Source organism: Ostrinia furnacalis, unplaced genomic scaffold, assembly GCF_004193835.3.
Source record: "Ostrinia furnacalis isolate ACB-3 unplaced genomic scaffold, ASM419383v2 OfSCF5109, whole genome shotgun sequence".
In the NCBI taxonomy this organism is placed as follows: domain Eukaryota; kingdom Metazoa; phylum Arthropoda; class Insecta; order Lepidoptera; family Crambidae; genus Ostrinia; species Ostrinia furnacalis.
Genome location: NW_021135348.1, coordinates 27865 through 53750, shown reverse-complemented (window position 1 = coordinate 53750; position 25886 = coordinate 27865). Strand labels below are relative to the sequence as shown.

Sequence of the window (25886 nt, the reverse complement as noted above, 5' to 3'; positions counted from 1 at the left end):
TCCCTACGAATACTATAAATGCGAAAGTAACTCTGTCTATCTCATCATCATCATCATCATTTCAGCCACAGGACGTCCACTGCTGAACATAGGCCTCCCCCAATGACTTCCACATCGCACGGTTGGTAGCGGCCTGCATCCAGCGCCTTCCCGCTACCTTTATCAGGTCGTCGGTCCACCTTGTGGGTGGACGTCCCACGCTGCGTTTTCCGGTACGTGGCCTCCATTCCAGAACCTTGCTGCCCCATCGGCCGTCAGTTCTGCGTACTATGTGCCCTGCCCACTGCCACTTCAGCTTGCTGATCCGTCGGGCTATGTCAGCGACTTTAGTTCGTTTACGGATCTCCTCATTTCTGATTCGATCTCGTAAAGAAACACCGAGCATAGCCCTCTCCATAGCACGCTGTGCAACTTTGAGCTTCTGTATAAGGCCCATAGTGAGGGGCCACGTTTCCTGTCTGTCTGAATCGATTTTAATTAAATTTGGTACAAAGATAGTTTGAGTCCCGGGAAAAGACATAGGATAGTTTTTATCCCGGTTTTCGAAACAGGGACGCGCGCGATTTAGTTTTTCTGTCACAGACAAATTGTATTCTATTCTATTCTATCTCTTTCTTTTCCAAGTCTGTACTGTACAATAAAGTGTGTTCTATCTATCTATATTTACGTAGAGACTGATGAAGCAATGTTTAAAGGTTCAGTTCACTTCTCCATATCATTTTGTATAAATCCGCCATTTTATAAGCTTTTCTGTGTGAATGATGCCTGCCCAATGGCGCGGCAGTAATCGCGTCTCACGGCCGAGCGGCCCCGGGTTCGAATCCGGCTGGCGGCCACGATGAAAGGTAAAATTAAGAACATAATAGTTTGAAAAGATCTTTATGAATGAATAGCTTTGCTCAACCCTTGATAGATTTATACCTTCGAATATGAGATAATAATATGGGTAGGTAATGCTTTTTAGTGTCTGTAATAAATGTATTTTGGTTTTTACGACTGACTGGATGAAAACATGAAAAGATATCGTTAGTTTCAGCCAAATGACGTCCACTGCTAGACAAAGGCCTCCTCCTTTATGATTATTGTCGCTGAAAATCATAGATGACATTAATTTTGAATACCTCAAAAGGTAGGTACTTAATAAAATTGCAGTTAGAGCTAAGACTAATAACGTTTTTGAATTACTCTGAAAAGCTCGTGGCCAACATGAAACTAATTTCTACATATTACATCTTCAAAACAACCTAAATTAATATAAGTGAGTAGGAGTATATTAAGCAAGGTAGCTTCCTACATAATTATCATACAACAGAATACTCGTAATTCACGAATATTATGTTACCTACATAATAAGATAGTCAGAGAGAAACAGACGAGCTTCATTCAAAGTGATGGCCACAAAGTCTACAAGTTGGTCAAAGATCAAAGCCTTTTTTGCACTAATTAGTTGCTAAACAGTCCTTAATTAACCGACTAGAGCTGTGGATGTCAACACTTGCTTACTGAATCTCTTTGATGCCTACTTTGACGACGTCAGCATATTTTTATGAAGAGAACATTTTTTTTCTTCTTGACTTCGTGCGGGACAGCCAGTGTTAAACTTTAGACTCTCAGCTGACAAATTGTTCATTTTTTCAGGGATGGAGTTTTTACAAAATGGCGGCCAATTAAACTTGCGTTTATTTTGGGATAATAGGTCTTTAGTTTAAGTTTAAAAAATGTATTATAATAATGCCATTTGATGATGACAGGTGCTATCTCGTGAGGACTCGAAGTAAAACATTTTTAATAAAAAATACTATTTGGTTTATCCACTGTTATAAAATTCAACACTCAAGAGACGGCATTTCGGTTTTTATTTGTATTTGTTTATGAAGTAATTAACTGTAAGTATCGATAAAATCAAGCCACTGAACAATCTAGAATATTACTCTAGAACCCATTCAGGCCGTCAAAGCCTCCATCTTTATCGGGCCTAGGGTCAAGCCCTGACGTACCCAATAACCTCTACAAATTAATTGTCTACGTAAACCAATTGGATTTAATTGTACACGTCCATTGAGCATCCAGCCGACCCTTTCGAATTTGCAAACAAATCATATAACATTTGAATTGGAGACAAACATTTGTTCATGCTACGGGAGAGGCCGTGGATACACGACACAGCATTTCAGATTTTACTTAGGTACTAAAATGTAGCCAAAAATTTACAGTTTTTATCTTGGAAGCAGTTTGAAATCAACCTTAAATTTTATGCCAACAGTGTCCTTTACGCCCTGCGTATGATTACGGTCTACACTATAATCACTATAATAAACAATTATGTTATGATTCTAGCCTTTAGGTTAATAGTCCAACTTTCTAGACTAGCCATGAAATCTGCCCCTATCGCTGCCATGTCGTCTAGCGTGGCATCATCACTACCTATAATCTAGCAGGGACTACGTACTGTCGCGGAAGTCTAATACCCGTTTTCACCATCAATTCCTAATTTTTAAGTGACCTCCATGGTAACACATGACAGGAATTTTGTTTTCATAGGGGTCACTTAAAAATTATAGATTGGTGGTGAAAATAAGCATAAGGCTACGGCCGGATACTCGCGATACCTCCACTGGCGGGCCACTGGCGATGACAGAACGCCGCAGAGGTTTTAGTGGGTATACCTCGTCCTTTTCAGGACGGAGCAGCGCTCTTTTCAGGGCACTGGGAGGCCCACACACCACCCTGTCCCCGGGCAGTGGTGACGGTGCGCAAAGCATTTCCACCGCGTCAAAAAAAAAGCAAAAAAAGAGAGGGTATAGTCGGGTCCGTAAGCACGTAGAATTTTGTCCAATGACCCCTAGCTACCCATCCTTATCGCTCGCGCGTGACTATGTTGCTATCGCGCTCGCACACTCACTGCGGGTGCCAGTCGCACAGTCGCGACAGGAATATAATTACGCGCGAGCGATAAGGATGGGTAGCTAGGGGTCATTGGACAAAATTCTACGTGCTCACGGACCGGGCTTTAGACACATTATAATCTGAAGCGGGTACTCACAGAGCGGGGCGCGTGCGAGTTGGTGTGGAGGGGCGGGGGGCGGCGCAGGCGGGCCAGCGCGCTGAGCAGCCCGTCCGTGGTCACGCCGCGCGCGTTGTCATCTGCAACCAAGGGAGCCACCATTAAAACAGTGGTACCTAACCAAAATTCACTCGCATGTTCTCCAAATGAGGTCTCCAAGGGATCTCGTTTCAGCCAAATGACGTCCACTGCTGGACAAAGGCCTTCTCCAAGGTTTTCCGCAATGCACGGTCCTGCGCTGCCCGCATCCAGGCTCTTCCCGCGACCTTTACCAGATCGTCGGTCCACCTAGTAGGAGGCCTGCCCACGCTACGTCTTCCAGCCCGTGGTCGCTCGAGAACTTTTCTGCCCCAACGGCCATCGTCTCTACGAGCTATGTGCCCCGCCCACTGCCACTTGATTTTAGCAATTCTGCGAGCTATGTCGGTCACTTTGGTTCTCCTGCGGATCTCCTCATTTCTGAGGGAAAAAAAATTGAGGGTCGTAGGACAAGATGATCAGTAGACACAATACTGATCATCTCTCAGAACACTTTATTGCACGCCCATAGTGATAATAATGATATTCTGTTAAGTCTACGTCACTCTTATGAAGACCAAAGCTACAGGCTTTTAGTCGGCCAATAGTTGGGTAGGGCTGTTAATCAGTGTGAACATGTATAGAAGACCGCCAGATTATTGTATAGATTGGTGCAGGCGGGTAGGTATAAGTCGTAGATAATTAATAATTGGTTAACCACTGTTTATTGTAAGCCTCTATGAGGGTGACATATTCACTAAGTGAATAAACCCTCGTTAATAAATAAAGATTAAAAAAAAAAATGGGCACACTACACAGATATAGTATCAGCCGATTCCTCATACAAATTGGAAGCCCACCTAACTATCCACCGACTAAAATTCTATAGTAGAAGTCTGCTGGGAATGTTAGCCACTCATTTTGACTAAAGAAGGTAAGCATAGGATTTAAAGAACTTAAGATTAGGGTTCACCACACACAACGCTACACATTATGATGTCATTTAAATCCCGAATGCATAGAAGAAGAAAATCACATGACATGAGGCAGTGTCGCTTACAACCTTAATGGTAAGCAGTTTATTCCAATAGTTAATGCAGGGCCTCTTCCTCATTCGGGCCAATCTCGTGCCCCATTTAACTAACTAGTCGGTCAGCATTATACTGTCCTCCAGGAAGTGAAGAGGATCGGTTGCGTGCAATTTACTTTCTTTTGGGGTCACACAAATCTCGCTACTTTTTCTTCTAGAGACAAAATCAGACATTGTTTACTTAAGCCACGGTTAAGTACTCAATCTTGCCATAATCTCGGTTCTGCACTGCTTGTTTAATAATAAAAAAATGTGTTCCATCTCTGAATTTTATGGTTTCAGTGATCTGGTGGTTATAGAGTTCGACTCTTTCGATTCTGTAGTCCTGAGTTCCTGAGTTTGATTCCTAAGTGGGACTCTCAAGTCAAAAACGAAAATCCTTTAAGTATTGTTTCTTAAGCTTCAACCACACTAACACGTGCAGATCGCCATCGCTGGCGCGATCATAGGCTAATGACAGGTCGCGCGGACTGTCATGGGTCGCGCTACCTGTCACTGGCCTATGATCGCGGCGATGGCGATTTGCACGCGTTGGTGTAGTTTAAGCATTAGAAAGATCGTTGCCTGACCTGATTTTCTGAAAAAAAAAAACATTACCTACTCTGTCCTTAGAAAAGATGTCAGACGGCCAGCCTAGACGCCTATGGTAACTCATAAGCCTGTCATAAGTGATAGCTTTGCTATTCAAGAAGAAGAATACTGTACTTAGATTCCAACAGCTCCATAATACGTGGCAACTGGAAAAAATCCATAAATTCAAAGTTGTCCATTTAGCCCACCTACTTATTATGTATTAACACACTTTAAATTCCATGGCTGGGGTGCCCGGTGGCCTGGACAAGCGACTCTCTACTCGCATGCGACCCTCGCCCTGGTTTAAATAGAAAGAGGGTGGAATCAGCATTGATTTACCGAAGCATACTTAATGGATGAGCGTATTCTGATGATGTGGTTACGTTAAAAGATTAACTACCGGTTAGATAGACATTTCAATTCACTATTATTCGTAGTTGTAAAGCTGAAATTCAGCATAACTCGATAAGTTAACGGTATTTTAAGAAAAACATAACCCTCCTTCTGGCGGAGTCGGGTAAAAATAGAAAAAATCGCATTGTATCCTTTGAATTTGAATGTTTTTACTAAGGGAATAGGTACATTAACAACATTATTAATAGATTTTTGATACTCAGAAGATTTTCCTATAAAAACCTTGCCTTAATCGTTCATCTGTTGATCCAACTTTTGCTACTCTAATTAGAACCTTATCAAGTTGAAGTATGGTTCAAACAGATTTTCCTCTGTACTGTTTACCAGGTAGGGTTTAATTGTTACAACGTGAAAAACGTTACAATGTTCCACAAATAGCTTCTATTTATAGGTAGCACATTGTGGCAGCCGGCGAGCTTCAATTGTTAGCACTGGGAAAACCTCTCAGAGTGCGGATTAAAGGACGTCGCACACTTAACAACCCGGAAAGGGATCGTAACCGTATCAACTCGAGGTGGTCAGTTTTCTTTATATGAAACTCCATACTGCAACGCACACTTATCCACAGCACCGTAACGTAAACGCCTCGCCTCACAATTGACAGCGCGCTAAAAGGCGATACGATGTTGATCCCTTTCCAAGTTGATAAGTCAGCTACGAGTATTTAAGCTTTAATCTGCATGCGGACTACCCGCTTTTCATTATTTCATAAATGTTAAATAATAATAAATAAATAAACATTTTTCCTAATTACACGCACGCGGAACGCGGATTGGCTGCCAGCGTGATTTTACACACATTCTAACCAGATTCGCACGCGTGCCTAACTCCAAATCACGGGAAAAAGGCCAGCAGTTTGCATTCACCGGCTCTCTTGCATCCCTTCCCTTATCAGGTAACCTCACCATTATTAATCGAACCCTAATCCGGATAACCGTCCGGCGCGACCGGACACCGTCCGGGCCGGAAGGGCCTGTTTGCGCCGAGTTCGCTTCGCTGGCAAATTGTAAACATTTGCAATGTCCAGCAAGTTTGCTAGTTAGACAGCTTGTAGATTGACTTTGTTCGCTGTCGGGTTAATTGTTGTTTTAGACTGTTAAAACAATGTTGCTTTAAGTGGGTGACGTCCCGCATTTTGCAGCACTATTTATGCAAGATGTACAAAACAACTGCATATCAAGCTTAACATTTTCTACAGTTGCAATAGATAAAGCAGCGATTCAGCAACAAAAATTTACAGTCTAATGTGCTGAAAGACTCGAAAACCTTCTGTACGAAGTACGAAGAAAAACCCTCACCACCTTCAATTATTTATTTCAAACTTATAGGCACACAAAACACTGTAGGTACATAAGGCGGACTTAATTTCATTCAAGTGTCTACCCTTAAGTTTAGAGTAGTTCGATAAAAAACAAAGATAAAAATATAGCACCTATTAGGGCTAGGCGAATCATAATTAATGATTTATTCCACTATGTTCACCTGGGTAAAGAATGTTGAATTTTTGGTTCTTCATAATATAACCCTTCATACCTTGGAGACATTTCACTCAGGTCCATTTGACTTTCCAGGTTTTATATTACCCAGTGATAAACTGGGTAATATACAAATAAATTATATTCCGACCCCCAAGATATCCCCAGTCCTACAATTTCAACTTAACATACTCTCACCAACTTAAACTATCACTTAGTGGTACTACCACAGAATACACAGTGCTTACTCCAAACTAATCTATTGAGTCACTTTCCATTAAAGGGTCTACCCGCTTTAGGGGGGCTTACCCACGTAAGGGGGAATACCCACTATGGAGCTCGTATCCATGACGCAAAGACACTAAAACAAAACTTAGCGAGATTCAATCTGATGTGCCGTAAGTGCTCTGTTTGGAATAACTTATGTAGACCCTACACAGTATAGCTAGGATACGGTAGGTTGAGTCCAAACAAGGCCTGTTATACCTTTTATGTTTCACAGAAAAACTTTATCACGCGCATTCCTGTTTCAAAAACCGGGATAAAAACTATCCTATGTCCTTCCCCGGGACCCAAACTATCTCTATGCCAAATTTCAGCAAAATCGGTTCAGTGGTTTTGGCGTGAAAGAGAGACAGACAGAGTTACTTTCGCATTTATAATATTAGTAAGTATAGATAGTACCTATAGATTGATAATACAGATCTTTTTAACCGACTTCAAAAAAGAAGGAGGTTCTATGTTCAGCTGTATGTATTTCTGTAGACCTAGAATGCGCGTCATGATAAACGTTTATAGAGGCATTTCATCGATTTTACGAGATAACCCGATATATTTGACGTTTAAAATCATCGATAAGATTTTATCACGGCGCGCCTAGCGCATCCTACCCCGGCTGGAGTAGAAATTAAAATACCTACTACACTTTCCATCACCAGGGAACCAGACGCAGGTTAGCGCACCATCCCTACATTGTCCACATTCCATGCACCAGCTCGCACTAAGCGTTTTTCTAACTTTTTTATAATGCGAATAGCTAGGAAACTCGCTGCCTGCTACTGTCTTTCCTGAACACTCTTAAAGGCGAGAGTGAATAGGCAGATGTGACTGCGACTTATAAAAGTTTTATTCCACTAGTTTGGAAACCTATTATTTTTGGAGTCGTTGAAAAATTAAAAGATCTTCTGCTAGACCTATTTGTACTACACAAACGTTGCTCATACAATTATCAGCTTTAAAATTGTAGCTCGACAAGATGTGAATATTAATTACGTTGATTGTAAGGTGAATAACATAATTAATATTCATTGATAAGATTCCGAAACCGGTCGAAACATAAACCAATGATGGGTTTTAATACAAAATGAAAAAAATAGTCCTTATTTTTAAATAATGGAAAATTTTGAAATAGGGAAAATATTATTTTATTTCAATTAAAAAACTGGATGTTTTTAGGTACGCCAAATAGTGGGTTTTTTTTCAGTATTTACCAATATTTATTTAAAATACCCCTGCGGATAATCGCGGCGTGGAATCTAGTACTTTTGGAAGACTTTCGTAGAGATACAGATTCAAATGGAACGGGCCCTTTCGATAAACGATAAGGTGTTGGGGATACTATGCTCGTACAGTCAAAAATATTTTTGTTTTTCCTGTACCGCCAAACAAATTTCTTTTCTGCTCAAACTGGTCGAGAATACTTTAGTGCATTAAGTTCGCCTTATGTTCAAAATTATTTTGCATTAAAGTTTTAAATAAATAAAAACAACATCCGCCATATACAAAGATTGTTGTAAAAAGTTTGGAAACTTAGCCAGTCTAGGAAAAGGAAATTGCTAACTTGTTGTTTCTGGGATACCTATCAATGAAACAAAACTAAGATAACACTTCAGTAGGTACCTGTTAACCCAACGAAGGTTATTCTGAAAAACTTACAATAACTTTTGCCAAATCAAACCTGCAATACCTTATGCCCAATCAATACCTAATGAACCCTCAATTTGTATTAAAGATGAAAAAAGTTTCCACGACTTCCCGGAAATTTTACCGTTTTTTCTTTCCCTAACCTTTCATCGGATATCAATGATATTTATTAAAAAAAATCGACATATCGAATTTAGGCGTACGAGTTGACGAACAAGTCGCCAATCAGTCAGTATAACTACTCGAATTTGGCACCTAATAACACATCAGGTAATTATTTAGCGGTAATGTTACTTATTTGGACAAGACCTTTTAATAAACAGAACTACAGTACAGACACAGTGTTCCATTTGCAAGAAACGAGCGTCAACGGCGCTTGAAAAAAACGCGGTTTAGATGGAGTATGGAACACCTTCTACTAGATGGACCGACGATCTAAAGGTCGCGGGAAGAGCCTGGATGCGGGCAGCGCAGGACCGTTCGTTGTGGAAAACCTTGGGGGAGGCATTTGTCCAGCAGTGGACGTCATTTGGCTGTAACGAACGATGGTACATGAACCCTTACTGTATACTCTTTCTTAACGTGCCCTTTAGACAAATGCGCCTTAATTAATAGATCTGTAATTACTCGTATCTCGCATTTAATTATACTTAAATCAGATCTAAGTGTAACAAGAAGGAAGCGAGTACTTCGTAGCAATAAAACCTCATCAAATTGTGATTAGCACCTTGCTCGCGTGTCAGGCAAGCGTTACTTCATTTCCTCGGCTAGATCGACTTAGTTTTGTAACTGCTGTTAGGAACAACGAGTATTAGGCAGTTTAAAATGGGTTAATGGCGTAAGATAGACGTTAGTATTTCGGGGCGGAGTCACAATAGTCTAGTCTAGACAGTCACGATAGTCTAGCCTAGGATACAGGCTCGTGGCTTCCGTTCTAGATAACTCCTGAGGATGGTAGAGACGTATTCGGTAAACAATATCCTGAGTTGTTTAAGACTTTTTTGAAGCACCTATTTTACAAGTAAATATCGTCCAAAAAATGTTTTGAGGAAAGTTTTTAGCTACAACCATCTAGTAATAATGTTAAAAGATACTTATTTTTCTCCTGAAATGCACTCCACTACTTCAGAAGCTAGTATATACCTTCATTCCTACTTCTAAAATGCTACATTTAACATCAATAAAGATATCAATCCTATTATTGATTAAATTCCGCAATAACATTTAAAACTGCCATTATAAAGTCAATTACAATTTTCTCAAAAAGCCAAATTCAGGTTACCAGATATATTTTCAGATTTTCAGTTTGTTTTTTGGCATCACGCACCGAAAAATGGCCGCCGCAGCCGACAGCGGCTGTGGTCGGCGCGGCGCTAACGAGCGCAAAAAGCCGAGCGACACGACAGGCCCAGGTTTGGCCAAAAGGGGAACAATAAATTATTTATTCGTTTACTTTAAAAACATGGTAGGCTTGAAATTAAGTAACCATAAACATTATTCTTTTTAATTTAGATTTTAAGGCCCTACATACTACCGTACTATTAGTACTGCTTTGAGATAATGATCGTCATTGCAAAGAATGATAAGCGCCAAAAACTCTGTGGTTTTTTGCTTCTTGCTCTTAACTTCTTTCTCAAAGGCGTATCAATTATTTATTGAAATACGACATGCGTGAGGTATATTTTTATCACTCTACACGCTTCATTTTTTCTCATTGTTATAAATACATACATACTACAAATCTTATGTCGTCTCGCTATGTAAAACTCGGGCTCTATGTAGGTATATCTCAGACTTGATTATCCACGAAGTGAGTCGTTAATGATATTGACACATTTGATTCGTCGTTCCGCTCAGTCTACGACAGATGTACAAACTTTACATAGCTACGAGTATGTATAATTAACCTTCCATATAAGTACGGAAACAGAGATCAAGTAAGCAATCTCAAGTTGTATTGTGGGTATTATGAATAATTACCCAAAACTATTGCCGTATAAGGCTATTTTCTAGATTAGTAAGCACATTAATATATCGCCCGTATTCACAAACGAAGTGAAGCAGCAAATCGAACGCACAGCGTTGAATAAAGCTCTGTGATTGGTTCGTGTGTCACCCTGTGCGTTCACGCGCACTGTGAGACCTCATTGTAATTATTATTACTGACGGGATTGCTACCATGTAGGTACCTTAATTTTGTAATCATTGTAATGCTTGTGAATACGGGCGTAAGTATATTAATGTGCTTACTTAGTGCTTACTTATCTAGTCGTCGCCTTTGAGACTGGAGTCAGACAGAGAGACATTTTGAGCCATGGCTATAGTTGACAACTGTCACATACCTAATCTCAATCAACGCCGGCTTAATGTGTCCACAGAAACAGTCATCTCATCTCATGAAATCAGTGAAATTAACCATGAAACTAGAAACCATAGTACACAATCCTATCCTATCCTAGACAGCATCTCATTCAACATCAGATGCGATTGCGGTGAATAAACCACGGATACTCTCGGCGCACTTAAGGGACTCTTATCTAGGTATAAATAAGACGTCAATATGTAGGTGACAATTTAATGCTTGACAAAGGTTGTCATGCTCGGAGTTTCCCTGCGTGATCGAATCAGAAATGAGGAGATCTGTAGGAGAACCAGAGTGACTGACATAGCCCGCAGAATCGCTAAAATCAAGTGGCAGTGGGCGGGGCACATAGCTCGAAGAGCTGATGGCCGCTGGGGCAGGAAAGTTCTTGAGTGGCGACCACGAGCTGGAAGACGTAGCGTGGGCAGGCCTCCCACTAGGTGGACCGACGATCTGGTGAGGGTCGCGGGAAGTACCTTGATGCAAGCAGCGCAGGACCGGTCTTTGTGGAAATCCTTGGGGGAGGCCTTTGTCCAGCAGTAATAATAATAATAATAAAATCATATTTATTTCTCTCACATACAAAAATTACATTCTTACAATGAGTATTACATATTTGACGCATCTTGTGTGTGAGAGACTGGTGCCTGATATAGGTTTCAGAGAAACCCGTATTTCAGGTCACCAGTGCTCCACCCCCAGGTTGTTTGCATAGTACCTCTCTTAGGTACATAAGGTGATGTGCTAGCAGACAAACAATAAAATATTAAAAACAATAAAATCATAGGTACATTGGATAAGTTACAATCCTAAGTGAAAAGCCAAACATGCGAGTGTATGTATAATTATAAAATATAAAATAAATTGTTTGAGAGTAAAATTTGTTTAAAATAATAAAAATTTCAATAATTAAAACAAACATCATTCCTATTGTAAGTAAATCATGCATTGGATAAGTTACAAATCCAAGTTAAAAGCCAACAAACATTATTCATAATTATCCTAGGTAAATAATTTACATACTGGTTTAACATTAATTGTTATTATTCGCAATTCAATTTGTTATCGCTAAGTATAATAATGAATTCCGATTCAAAAAATAGAATTAATTGCATAATTTCAAAATGCTATTTATCTAACATTTTAAGTGTGTGATAAAATGTAGATATTAGATTTATTATTTATTAGATGTAAATATTAGATTTTATATTAGATTAGTTAGGTAAGGAAAAGTAAGATTAACTAGCTAATTCAATTTTTATTAATTTATGTAGTTGATAATTGGATAGTTGGTTAGAATATTAATTTATGTTATGATAGGCTAGTTTAAAAGTTAGTGCATAGTTTACAGTTAGAGTAAAGGTCGTAATAAGGTTTCTGTAGTGTTATAATCCAGATTTTTTAACCATTGCGTAACAGTCTTCTTGCATTCTAGTTTGTGGAGAGGATATAAAGACAAAGTACTGTTAAGCTTGTTGTAGATATAGGGACCAAGGAAACAGAAGTATTGGTGAGCATGTTGGGAATTTAGTGGTACTGCTTTACACACTTTGCCTTTCCTGCGCTTACCCTCGTGTAGGCTCGGGCTATATACCACTTCGGAATGTTGTTTTAATACTGTTTGTAGTATGAAGGACTGTCTGACTGTGAGGACGTCCCATTTCTGATAAAGAGTCACTGTAGGAAAGCGCAAAGGAAGGCCTGCACCGACTTTCAGAACAGCCCTTTGAGCTCTCTCCAAGTGGATCATGATAGTTTTGTTTGAGCCACCCCAGGAGGTGATACAATAATCCAAGATTGATTGGCAGAGAGCTCGGTAGACCATCCCGATAGTTCCCCGATTAGCTGCGTGTCTAAGGGTCTTGAAAACATATATGAGTTTACGGAGTCGAGACGTGAGAATCTGTACATGCGGTTTGAAGGAAAGGGTTTGATCCAGGGTAATCCCAAGATACTTCAATGTCTCGACTCTTTCTAGGGTAGGACACGAACAAAAAGTGTTTCCAGGTGGACAAGTGTGGGCAGTAATAGATAGAGCGGCGGGGGGAAGCAAGTGAGTCTTGTGTGCGAAGGTGATGTACTTGGTTTTGGAGGTGTTCAAAGTCAGGATGTTATTCCGTAGCCAGTCAGTGACTACGCCGAGTCCCTGTTGAGCCTCGGAAAAAACCTCCTCCCAACTATCCCCGCTGAAGAAGAGGGCAGTGTCGTCTGCGAAAGTAAAAATTTTCCCCTTGATTAACTCAAGATTACAGAGTCCATTTATGTAGGTTAAGAAGAGGGTTGGCCCATTTATGCTACCCTGGGGAATACCAAAAGACACCTCTAATTCATCGCTCAATCGGTCATCTATCCTGACTCTATGTTTTCTTTGGGTGAGATAGCTTGTAAATAGTTTGAGAGGAGTTCCTCTTACCCCGATTCTCTCAAGCTTTCTCAGCAGGTGGGGGATAGAAACCGTGTCAAACGCTTTGGCGAGGTCAAGGAAAATAGTCAGACACTTTTCCTTCCTATCCAGACTGGTAATTATGTGATTTGTTAAGTCGTGGACAGCATCGTTGGTAGATTTCCCTTGCCGAAAGCCATATTGTTGGGTAGAAAGAAGGTAGTTATTTTCTAAAAAAGTTTATTAGGTGTCTGTTCATCAAGCGTTCAAGGATTTTAGACATTGCAGGAAGTATTGCGATTGGCCTGAAGTTATCAACACGGCCTCTATCCCCCCCTTTATGTATGGGCTTGATTATCGCAGTTTTGAAGGCACTCGGAAAGACCCCTGATGTAATTGCTAGATTACAAATATGTGCAATCGGCTCAGCAAGTTGATGTCCGAACTTTTTTAATATATTAGTGGAGATTTGGTCTGAGCCAACTGCACCACTTGATTTTAGCCCACTTATTAATAGCTTAACTTCATCCGGATTAGTGGGTAGTATGACTAGTGAGTTGGAAGGTGAGCTGTCCCTGAATGTATGAATGAGATGTGTGGCGTTAGAAGAGGGGATACATTTTTCCGCAAGTTTTTTCCCTATGTTGGCGAAGAATGAGTTAGCTATATTAATACTGCCTTGGGGGTCGTCAGTAGAAACAGTGGACGTCTTTCGGCTGAAACGAACGAAAGGTTGTCAATAGTTCTCAGTTCTCAGTGGTTCACTATGTCAAAATCCTCCAGGTATATAAAGCCAGGGAAAAAAATCTGGACACCGCGGTACAGCTTTACGCGTCTCAAAGAGCAGTGACATCTCTCGGCAAATAATACAAACAAGTTTCATGGAAGGTTTATACATGCGGTCAAACAAATACCTGCCTTCTTCTAGAAAAGTGATATTTTTCATCATCCGTGGATATGAATGAATGATGAACTGAAGTCCAAAATCCAACTTTGTTAAACACTGCAATACTGAGAATTCGTAATATTTAAAATAGGTATATTTTAGTACATTAGGTAGAGTATGAAAATCAATGTCAAGGTTTTACTTAGGATCAGTGGTGTGTTATAATTTTAGACTAGATTTAAGAACCGTAATTAAAAAGGCATTGTCAAAAGCTCCCATCATCACTTACTAAAATAAAAGCTCTGACAATTAAACGCCCACTCACAGTAGAGTGCGTGATCCAATGTCAGTGGCGAGATACACGAGCTTTTCACTAAAATAAAATCCATTTATGAAATGCGAGCAGAACTATCTAAAACTCCATTTGAAACTGATCCACGCTAAACGAGAAAAATCTCTGATTTACTACGAATACACGTATTGATTTAACACCGAAACACACTTTCAATTAAAACTGCTCGCTTCAGTTAAAAAGAGAGAAATACAATATGTAAGCCTAAAATGTATTTCATACCTTCCGAAGTTCCGACTCGAATTAGTCCTAAAATTAAAATACCATACCTAACCTAACGGGAAGAGCCTGGATGCGGGCAGCGCAGGACCGTTCATTGTGGAAAACCTTGGGGGAGGCCTTTGTCCAGCAGTGGACGTCATTTGGCTGAAACGAACGAACCTAACTTTTGTAACTGTGAAAGTTCCAGTTTAAAATTGGATCAAATATTTAAGTTAAGTTTAACAACTAATTATGAAAAAATAAATACAAACAAAGATCGTTCTTATACCACTTTTACATAGTACGTATGTATATCTAATATGTAAGCTAATCATACCATTTTGGCAAGAAAATTAGGGTCCAACGTTTCAAGAACAATAAGTGACAGAATGTAAATAAATTATGACTTTTCATTAAAATTTGTATCAACTTGGATACAGTAAACATCACTGCTGCTATCTTAAGATCATTTGATATGATAAAAATGTACACAAGTACACAACGTTCAGCACGCATGTATCTACAACTCTACACATTAATGTTTTATTAATAAAGTTTTAATCGTAGAGTCGGTGGGTGTAAACGGCACATTAGTATACTGGGACACGCTCGAATCGTCAACAGCCCTCGGCGCAATATTATTACTAGAATATTCTTTTATTTGTCACTTACGAACTGATATTTTTCCATTCCAACATTTTAAAATTGTTTTATTTGGTATCGTTCTCCTGAAGGACTGGCTTGACGTCAAAGGTTCGGGTCGCGTAATAAATAAGTAAGAGTCAAAAATACTGGTGACGACATTAAGTTAAACAAACATACAACAGGTAATCTAATTTATGTTTACACTTTCTTTTTCGGTAGAGTCTTACCCAACTCATTTATAAAAATCCAAATGCAAATACTGCAGTGTAAACCTGTAAGATTTTAATTTCTCTGTAACGACAGTAAACCAAGCAGTGTTTAAGTTCCAAACGGTCTTTGTAGAGCTATTTTTAGAATGAATAAGAGGTTAGTCACCAATTAACCACGAAGGTAATATTTACCAATCATTCAAAGTCCAAAGAAAAGCTATTAATAGTAGCAAACACTAATAAATGTAATATTAGGCATGATGCGTCAAATCCCAAATAAAGCAAACCTAGTAAAAAAGTGCGAATATTTTTACCCGCATCATCATTAAACTTTTTTTCCCATCATCTATCATATTTCCTGCTTACAAAGCTAATCTTTGCTCACCTGCAAAAACTTCCTTAAGCTTAATTGCCCCAGTCATAATATTAATCACTCAATCGCGATATACAAGTAAACAGAAGCGTGGCCGAGGCAGTCTGTCGCCGGCGGTCGGCGCGTGCGCTAGTATCCCCGTGCCATGTGAATTTATACGAACAAAATGTGTTACAAAGTAATCTTATTAACGCTCTCGGTCTCAGTGACTGCGAGGCCACAATTTTTCCCCCAAAACTTCCAAAGACAATACCAATTTGTGCCTGTAGTGGAACCAGTGTTTGTAGAGCCATATGTGGACCGTGCACTCAGCTTCAACTCGCGCATAAATGCAGCTGCCAACCAGTTTTTTAATCCTAACCAGGACATACCAAGGGATGTGAGAGGAGAAACCGGCCCAAAGTTTGAAAGAATCATGGAATCCAACACGGAAATGTTAACGAGTAACCTTAACCGAATGGAGGACAATCGAAACGGTGCAGTGACTCCGAACGTGAATCAGTTCGATAGTGGAAATGAAAGGAATGGTGAATTTGTTACTCCACAACCAAATAATCCACCAACACATAAACGGAAACACTCTCATAAAAATAGACACCGAGGGAATAATGCTACAAATGTTATGCAAAACAATCCGTTGCCAGATAATCAGGATTTCAATCAAAACCAGAGAAATACTAACAAGCAACTTACAACTCCAAGTCCTAACAATCAGTTCGTGCCAAGTGTAAATGTACCGAATTATCCAAACAATCCGCAGGATAGCAAAGCGTTTATAAACACACAGTATGATAACAACAATCAGCCGCCTAGACCTACTCCTGAGTATAGGTCAAATGTCAACGATGACCAGAATGGACAAACCGTTAGTGACGTGAATCATAACGGCAGTCCATCTAACAGTAGTTCGGCAAGACCTGGTTTAAATGAAGGTAGAGTGGCCCAAGAGGGAAGGATCAACGAAGGGTCTGACGAAGATGAAGAGAAGTGGGTGTGGGGCTATTCCAATGTGACGGAAAAGGTAGTGACAGAGATGGTGGTGATAGCGATAACGCCAGATGTGGATGACCGAGCGAACTTCGATGGTGGATCGTGTCCCACCGGAAAGGTGAAGATCGGGACAATGTGCGTTGATAAGGACTGATAGATTAGGTTTACGTAACAGGAAAATTTTGATGCGAAAATTAGCAGGTAAAAAATAGCTATGTTGCTAATATTGTGGTTGGCTAACGTGATTTGATGTGATAATTTCGATGATAGGTTTGATCTTGTGAAAACCTAATAATGTCGACATCATTTTGATAATACAAGATTGTATTTATGTGACTTTTACGAGTGATGACAATCTGGTTTTTGTTTGTGTCACAAGTGTTAGAAAATTAAAAGTTGTTGATGAACTTCTTCATTTACTTGGATGATGGAGACGTTTGGTTTAAGCTCAAGGGTCTACGGCCGGCTTGAACTCAAATTATATTCTCAGTGAAGTATCTAGATTAGAAAATGTATATAAAATGAGTACTTAAGTATCTAATAGTCGTAAGTAAACCTCATAAAGTTTTGAGATTAGTCATGATTCTAATCCATAAATTTTCCATCGCACTGAGATGTAATTAATTCATTATATCTGTACTTACGGTTTATTGGTGTTCGAGATTATACATTAGAAGCTAAATGTACCTAGATAAGACATTGTAGATAGGTCTGCTGTACATATACTTTAATATTGTAATTAGTTTTAATATGCAATCGTGTGTAGATAATTTGTTATTAGGTTTAATTAATTTATTAATATATTCAGACAACATTAAGACACGTGCTTTGGAATTATTAGCCACATAAAGCAAAGCACATAGAACACCTTTTGTGGTTGTGATTAGTGAAATTTACAAAATCTGATGTTCTGTTACTTACATCAGAGAATAGATGTTGCTTTTTGCTTTGTATCTAGTTTCTGTGACATAATATACAATGTAAGTTAAATTATAGGTCTGTGTCAGTGCCTGAGACATGGGAGCGGGCACGGGAGGATGTCTTTGTGCCGTCATACTTTAACGAAACTTCAGATCTTGATTTGTATGGTCTGTAACGTCATAATAATTATGTCAATGTCACCCCTCCCGTGCCACGCCCCATAGCTCAAACACTGAGTTTAGCTCTAAACCAGTTATTAATGTCTAACTTTTCTGAATACTAATATTACTAGCGCTAAAACTGGATTATTATGTCATTTTAGTAATTAGGTATTACATCATCAAGCAATTTTGTCAGAAATAATTTGCAAATTGCATTCTCGCAATGCCTAATGACCACTTTTGGTTATTAAAAATGACTGGAAATTAGTGTTATTATTATTATTAATCTGTAACTTGTACATATTTATTGTAATTATTTTTAGAATCGAAGAAATATTGTGTAATACTATACAGGGTGTGTTTGGATTATCAAAACAAATAAATCCAAACTGTTTAGGGACCAAAATTGTAATACGTAATTTGATCTTGGGCAAAACAAGAAGTTTTACTGTAAATAGGTATTAATTTTAAATAATAATTAATTTTGTACCAAATATTGTATAAACATGTGCTCTAAAACTGTGATCGTAAATACAGGCATGAACAAAACCGATTTATATTTTTTAATATGTCTTTACCAACCCACTCCCAACTGAAGCATACTTTAAAACTAGTTATTTGTTATATCTAAAAAAAAATTATATTGCCAGTCTTAAAACGAGATTAGTTACGATAGTTATAATCATAGTTTTGCGGTGTCGTTAAATAATGATATTTAACGAAAATGCTACTTTATAAATATTTTATTTAATTAATCCATACACGTTATTAACGTGAAATGGATGAATACAGTTTTCAGTTCCGTTTAAAAAGCTCCAATTACACAGTAACGCAAACACATACCTACTCACGCATATTCTGGCTTAAAATTGAAATTCAATGACCTACTTGTTTTTATATTTAATATTTAAATCTGTAATTACCAAGATATTACCAACCTTACTACTTACTTTTAAAGAACCTACTTAATCTTGTACATAAAAACTCATAATTTGTGTAAGTAGGCTTTTAAAAAGCACTATTTCAAGTCCCAGTATAACTTTAACACCACTGCATCGGGACAAATGGTTTAAGTACATCCCATAATTTCTGATATACACCCTGTATGTCACGTGTTGTCCACGCTGTATGGCATTAAGGCGATTACATGGCCGAACGACCTTGAGCATTAGAGCGAGACAACGCGCCTCTCGCCGCGCGCCCGCGCTTCTGCCCGATACCAAAGTGCGCTCAGAATACAGATGCGAAGCGCTGCCAATTCTAACATAACTGCCTACGGGAATGTTAACTCGATTTTAATTTACGCAGATAGAAAAAAATTGCGATGCTTATTTTGTGTTTCAAAACAGAATTTAAAAAAGAAAATAAATCATTATACAGAATAATAATAATTATCGTCAGCATATTTTCAAACTGAAACAAAATTGAAATAAATGATTATATTTCAATTAGACATCATTATACTTTAATTAGTAGGTACCATAACTATGAAAAATAAACGGTTATTTCCTCCTGTAAAGTTTGCAAAAAGGGACATACCTAAGCAGTTTGAAAGTTAGGCTGACGATATTCGTGTGTCTATGTGAGCTTCTAAACAGTTTTTAAGTGTGTGTACGAGTACCTACCTAAATGTAAATGTCTGTCTGTGCAGGTATTCAAAATATTGGTCAAATATCGGTCAACATTGAATAAAATATTTTTGATCATCGAATACAATTTAAGACTTTACTTTCTCCGTTATTATTTTTTGGTAAAATCGAGAGAAAAATAAGATTTTACATTTTTGTGTTCCATTTCAACTAAAATAGATAAACACGGATTGAGCGACATTTTTATATGAGTTACATGTCAAGTACGAATACGAATACTGTGTGTCGAGGTAACGCCACTACAATGTAACATTATGACAATATGAGGGTAGTTTAAAATATTTAAGCCCACCCGAACGGACAATTCCGCCAGCTGGCCAGTCTGCTTGTGATCACGGCTGCATCATAGGCAGCCGAAAAATCAAGCCACATACAAAAACAGACTTATTTTTCTATGCGGTTATTATTTTTGATTTGATTTTTAAATAAATCATATAAAAAAGCTATGAAAAACAGTATATCAGAAAAGATGGAGATGTTTGAAGAAACTTTTGATGGATAATTTTTTGTATTATTTTCACATTTTCATCACTAAACTTTGAATTTTTGTAGAAATCCAATATCTAATTACTACAAGTGATATTTAGTTATTATCGTTGGAAAGAAGAGATAATTAGATGTTTTTAATGATCTTAAAAACAATCTACTAACACACATTTCATTTTTTTAATCAATTTCAAGTTAAGTTTTTTATCGTGTTTTATACTTTTGTTAAACTTTGGCTGCTCGTAATTAGCTATCCAATCATTATCTGGATATAAAATGTTTTATTAGAGTAATGACATATTGGATATTCATACCAAATAAAAAAATCGGTTGAAAACGCGACAAAAAAAGAAGCAGTTTTAGGTCAAATTTCGAAAAAAAATTAATAATTATAAAAATATCAATAAAAAAGTAGCTCATTTAGGGTCAAATGGGCGAACCTTTATTCAAAATGACCTTACATACGAAGTTTGTCTAACGTTCTACCAAACACCTGTATATTTTATATATTATTATCAGGGATCGAAATAGGTGGTACCTATCAATTTACCTAACCTTATTCGCGACGAGATGATTGAGCTGGATGTATCGAAAATTCCCTGGGAAAAAATCCGATTTTTTGTGGGGACCAATGAGATAAAAAAAACTCATACCAACCAAAACCAATATACCAAACGGGGTACCCTGTAGATTAATTACCAATCGAAACGCAAAAATGCACAAAAGTGATGTGATAGTTTCCAAGAAATTAATAAAATACGGTTTTGTTAATTACAGAATTTAAATAATCCTTTGTAGGTATTTTTTGTTGTCTTGTGATTTCCTATACCTAAGTGCGTTGTTTTATATTATTACCTACTAATACATAAGAAAAAAATACCTATCTATATCTCGAAGTATATAATAAATCTAGAATAAATAGATATTCAGACAAATAAATCTAGAAAAAATAGATAATCAGCATCTTGTATACCTGTGTATTTAAATTATCTTAAACATTTTATAATACCTATACATATTTAAAATGACGTAGTAAGTACTTAGATCACTTTCATTCAGCCGCCGGACTACTATGAGTACCGAGTGTACCATCTGCGCTATAAATTCTTTATAGAAAAACAAAGAAGCGGAGCGTGCCGATGTGCGACACAGCCTCCCCGTGCGAACGCTAGTGAAAGACTGAGCTCCCGCATTCGCGCGGCCCGCGTGTGGAAATTACAGGGTATTTTGAATGTATGACACGTAATACATTATTTTTGAAAAAAAATGAACAACAATTTTTTAGATAATTAAATTCTCTATCATTTGGTGAAAGAATCATTAAAATCGCACCAGCCGTTTAGGAGTAGTAGGAAATTTCTTTGGTGAAATTAGAAGAAAGTTAAGAATTTTTCCTGTCAAAACTAATAGTTGTAACAAAAAAAACGAACAACAATTTTTTAGTTTAAGATATTATACATCTCACACATATTTTTTTTTATTGTTTGGATCATCCATTTAGGAGGAGTAGGGATTCAAAGAGAGGTCTATTTTGCAGTTTTGCCTCACCTATCGCCTTAAACAGGTCACGTTTGTGGCCATCGTAATGCCATCAGTGATCTAACCGATGATCAACGGACGGGGTTTTCCTCTTATTGTTACGAAAACCTAATAATTTGTGCTTAACTTTGCTGGGTTTTTCGACCATCCAATACAAGGTTATTTTAATACTCAGGTATTGTTTCAAAGATTAGAACAAAAATCCCAATACTAATCTCAAGTACCTACTACACAAACGCCTGTATTAACAAGCATTACATGAGGTCTCACAGTGCGCGTGAACACACAGGGTGACACACGAACCAATCACAGAGCTCTATTCAACGCTCTGCGTCCGATTTACTGCTTCGCTTAAGGCGATTACATGGCCGAACGACCTTGAGCATTAGAGCGAGACAACGCGCCTCTATACATATTTAAAATGACGTAGTAAGTACTTAGATCACTTTCATTCAGCCGCCGGACTACTATGAGTACCGAGTGTACCATCTGCGCTATAAATTCTTTATAGAAAAACAAAGAAGCGGAGCGTGCCGATGTGCGACACAGCCTCCCCGTGCGAACGCTAGTGAAAGACTGAGCTCCCGCATTCGCGCGGCCCGCGTGTGGAAATTACAGGGTATTTTGAATGTATGACACGTAATACATTATTTTTGAAAAAAAATGAACAACAATTTTTTAGATAATTAAATTCTCTATCATTTGGTGAAAGAATCATTAAAATCGCACCAGCCGTTTAGGAGTAGTAGGAAATTTCTTTGGTGAAATTAGAAGAAAGTTAAGAATTTTTCCTGTCAAAACTAATAGTTGTAACAAAAAAAACGAACAACAATTTTTTAGTTTAAGATATTATACATCTCACACATATTTTTTTTTATTGTTTGGATCATCCATTTAGGAGGAGTAGGGATTCAAAGAGAGGTCTATTTTGCAGTTTTGCCTCACCTATCGCCTTAAGCAAGCATCGTTTGTGAATACGGGTGTCAATACTATCTATAAATGCGAAAGTAACTCTGTCTGTTATTCTTTCAAGTCTTAAATGTGTATTGCTGTTGGTGTACCTTTATCTATAAATAAATAAATAAAGTCTAAAACACTGGACCGATTTTGATGCTGTATAGAAATATTTTGAGTCCAGGAAATGGACATAGGACAGTTTTATCCCGGTTTTTGAAACAGGGACGCGTGTGATCAAGTTTTTCTGTGACAGACAAAATTTATTTATTTATTTAAACTTTAATGCCAAAATAAATTTGTACATAAGGCGAACTTAATCACGCGGGCAAAGCCATAAGCAAAAGCTAGTTCTTCACAAATAATCATATAAGTATGTGAGCTTTTTTCAGGGCACTAATCACACGTCCCAAATAAATCTTGCCCTACAACCACTTCAGGACAACATTCAAAATATTCAAATATTGCAGATATTGCTGAAAAATTTCAAATCAACTTTTTCGACCTTTTTACTACAGAAATACCTAAAATTTACAAAATAAGAGGAAAGCTTATAGTTTTACCTAATAAGGTAGCCAAATTTCTATCTATGCATTTGTATTAAAATTATCGACAGCGCTTCTTCTACAAATTATTTGAAATTATTACAAATTGAATTGCAGTTCCATTAGCCGATAATTACGCCCATTAATTTTAGCATCCATTAGTAGTACAAAATAATAGCTTTCAATTAATAATAATTCTATGCTAATTTATAAATGCGATTATAGAAACAAGTAATAAAATTATTAATTCCACCTGACTTTGTCAATAAACGTTTAAAACAATAAGGTCCCATCAATTAATATAATTAATTAGGTAATTGAGATATAGGTTTAACTACCTATTCAAATTAATTTAAAACTGAACAAAGGGACTTTGAAAAGGCACCTTTATTTAATTTGAAAGAGTTCGTTGAAATATCTATTTATTCTAAATAATAATAAAAATACTAAATGCTTGTTTTATCGCTGCTACAAGCTGTAACAAGCTGTAATTTGAAATCGCGTGACAAACAAAACTATCGTTTTAAATAAACATACTTAGTTCACAGTAAACTCTTAAATTCTACAAACCACCTGTTCATTGTCAAAAACGTTTTGTTTTTGATGCTTTTCATTTGACGCGAACTTTCTACAAAAGAGTTCCTTAATTTAAGTTTTTATTTCCACGGTCCTTATATTTTTTTTATTCAATGCCTTTTCCTGAATAAAAGTGTTGCAACCGCCACAGAGAGGCTCTCTACATTCATAATTTCATTTCTCGTCACCGCCACAATCGTAAGAGGCGTAAATGAATTTTTCCGTCCGTCTGTGTCTTGCACAGACCAATGCTTTCCCTAGACACCGCAAAATGTGTAATATAATCATAGTGTACATTTATCACGATTATAATGCGCGTGAAAAAAGCTCTACGCATTGGAACAAATAAAATAACCTCTATCTCATCTAGCGATGAAACAAATTATTATTTTGTAAATGATGGATGGATGGTTTGTACTATTTTCATGCAAATCAATAATTAACTTTTAAAAAAAATAAAACCGACTTCAAATGCGTGAACACAAAAAAAACTAAAAATTGAAAATATTGCGTATAAAAAAGTTCATCTCCAATTTTCCACCCTTGGGGGTGAAATATTTTCTTCAAATTCGCATGAAACCACCCTTTTGATAATACCTATTCAACAAAAAAATAATCGTTCAAATTGATTTATAATCGGCGGAGATATTGCGTATAAAAAAGTTCATCCCCAATTTTCCACCCTTGGGGGTGAAATATTTTCTTCAAATTCGCATGAAACCACCCTTTTGATAATACCTATTCAACAAAAAAATAATCGTTCAAATTGATTTATAATCGGCGGAGATATTGCGTATAAAAAAGTTCATCCCCAATTTTCCACCCTTGGGGGTTGTTTTTTCTATTATTAAATTTAAATGGGACCACCCTTGAGGTATTACCTATACGCAGAAAAAAGATTTGTTCAAATCGGTTCATAATTGGCGGAGTTATCGCGTAACAAACATAGAAAAAAAAAAAACATACGGGTCGAATTGAGAACCTCTTCCTTTTTTTTGAAGTCGGTTGAAAAAGTACTGGACGAATTTACCTAACTAAGTCTGAGGGATAAATACTTAATAGTAATTATAGAAGGGCACTGGAATATTGTTAAATTCAATTGCCTGATTTAGCAATGGACATGAGTAAGGCTATTAATTATGTATTACGAAATCTGCACGGGCCAAGTTCATAATAATATTATTTATTTACCGTAGTTTCTTCATCACACTTGAGGGTAACTTGGGGGAGCCCAATAATGTCTAGTTAGTTTGGTCGGTATAAGTTTTGCTTCTATCTTCTAATCTTTGGATTAAGCACAAAAATCTGCTAGAGTCTGTGAACCCAGCTGGTCTGCATGTTTATATCGAGCCGCGTCAAATCTCGTTTGTCAGACGAAGCCCTCGTTACTGGTCTTGTCACTCCATCAGCCTCGGATGAACTGACGATGGTGCTGATTTGTTCGCAGCTAGGACTTTACTAGCATAGACATTTTGCCCGAATTGTTTGACACAAAGGTTAAATGGAGAAGAAAGCCATATGCCATTAATTGGTTATCATTTTGTATCATGTTCAATGTGCAAATAAGTTTTAAGTGAACATCAGTCAAGTGGTAGCTTTAATTCCTTGATTTTAAAAGTTTAGACTGTCTATGAAAAAATAATTCCAAGAAAATCCTGTCCAACCCACTCTACTATAGGTATTAAAGTAATTGTCATTATGTATTTGACCGCCAAAAGTATGGGAATGTACCACCTATAAATATTTTTTTAATTTCCCTGTGAGTCAATTATAGTTTACATAACAAATTATTCATATGTGAACAGCAACCAAAGAAGACACGTCTCTGTAGGATTTTTTAAAAGAAGCTTTATCTGAGTCACCATAATAAGTATGATGATGATGAGTAATCGCATAATTACCTACAGCAAAATTGTTGTCCATAGAGCAATATTGGAAAGACAAATAATCTTAGGTGCGTGTCAGACCAAAAAAGCAATAAATCCAAAATTCTTATAATTTCGCAAATGTCTGACTCAACCATCGGCCGCCAAAACGCAACACACCCGTGCCATGACAACGTTTAATCAAAACTACGAAATAACCTGCCGCCCTTGA

At 37.5% G+C, this 25886-nt stretch overlaps 2 protein-coding genes across 2 annotated transcripts in view; one reads left to right on the top strand and one right to left on the bottom strand.

Moving 5' to 3' along the window:
• The window catches only part of LOC114360647 (probable serine/threonine-protein kinase samkC), a 137580-nt gene extending 134450 nt beyond the window's left edge, over nucleotides 1-3130 (bottom strand). The window contains exon 1 of the mRNA XM_028315400.1: nucleotides 3044-3130. The gene's annotated coding sequence lies outside the window, so the exon portion shown is untranslated. The remainder of the gene's footprint in view (nucleotides 1-3043) is intronic.
• A 12932-nt stretch (nucleotides 3131-16062) lies between these two features.
• Nucleotides 16063-18593, top strand: LOC114360651 (putative uncharacterized protein DDB_G0282133). The gene has a single exon (XM_028315405.1). It carries the CDS (start codon nucleotides 16135-16137, stop codon nucleotides 17110-17112), a length of 978 nt encoding a protein of 325 aa, XP_028171206.1. The 5' UTR covers nucleotides 16063-16134; the 3' UTR covers nucleotides 17113-18593.
• The last annotated feature ends 7293 nt before the right edge of the window (nucleotides 18594-25886 follow it).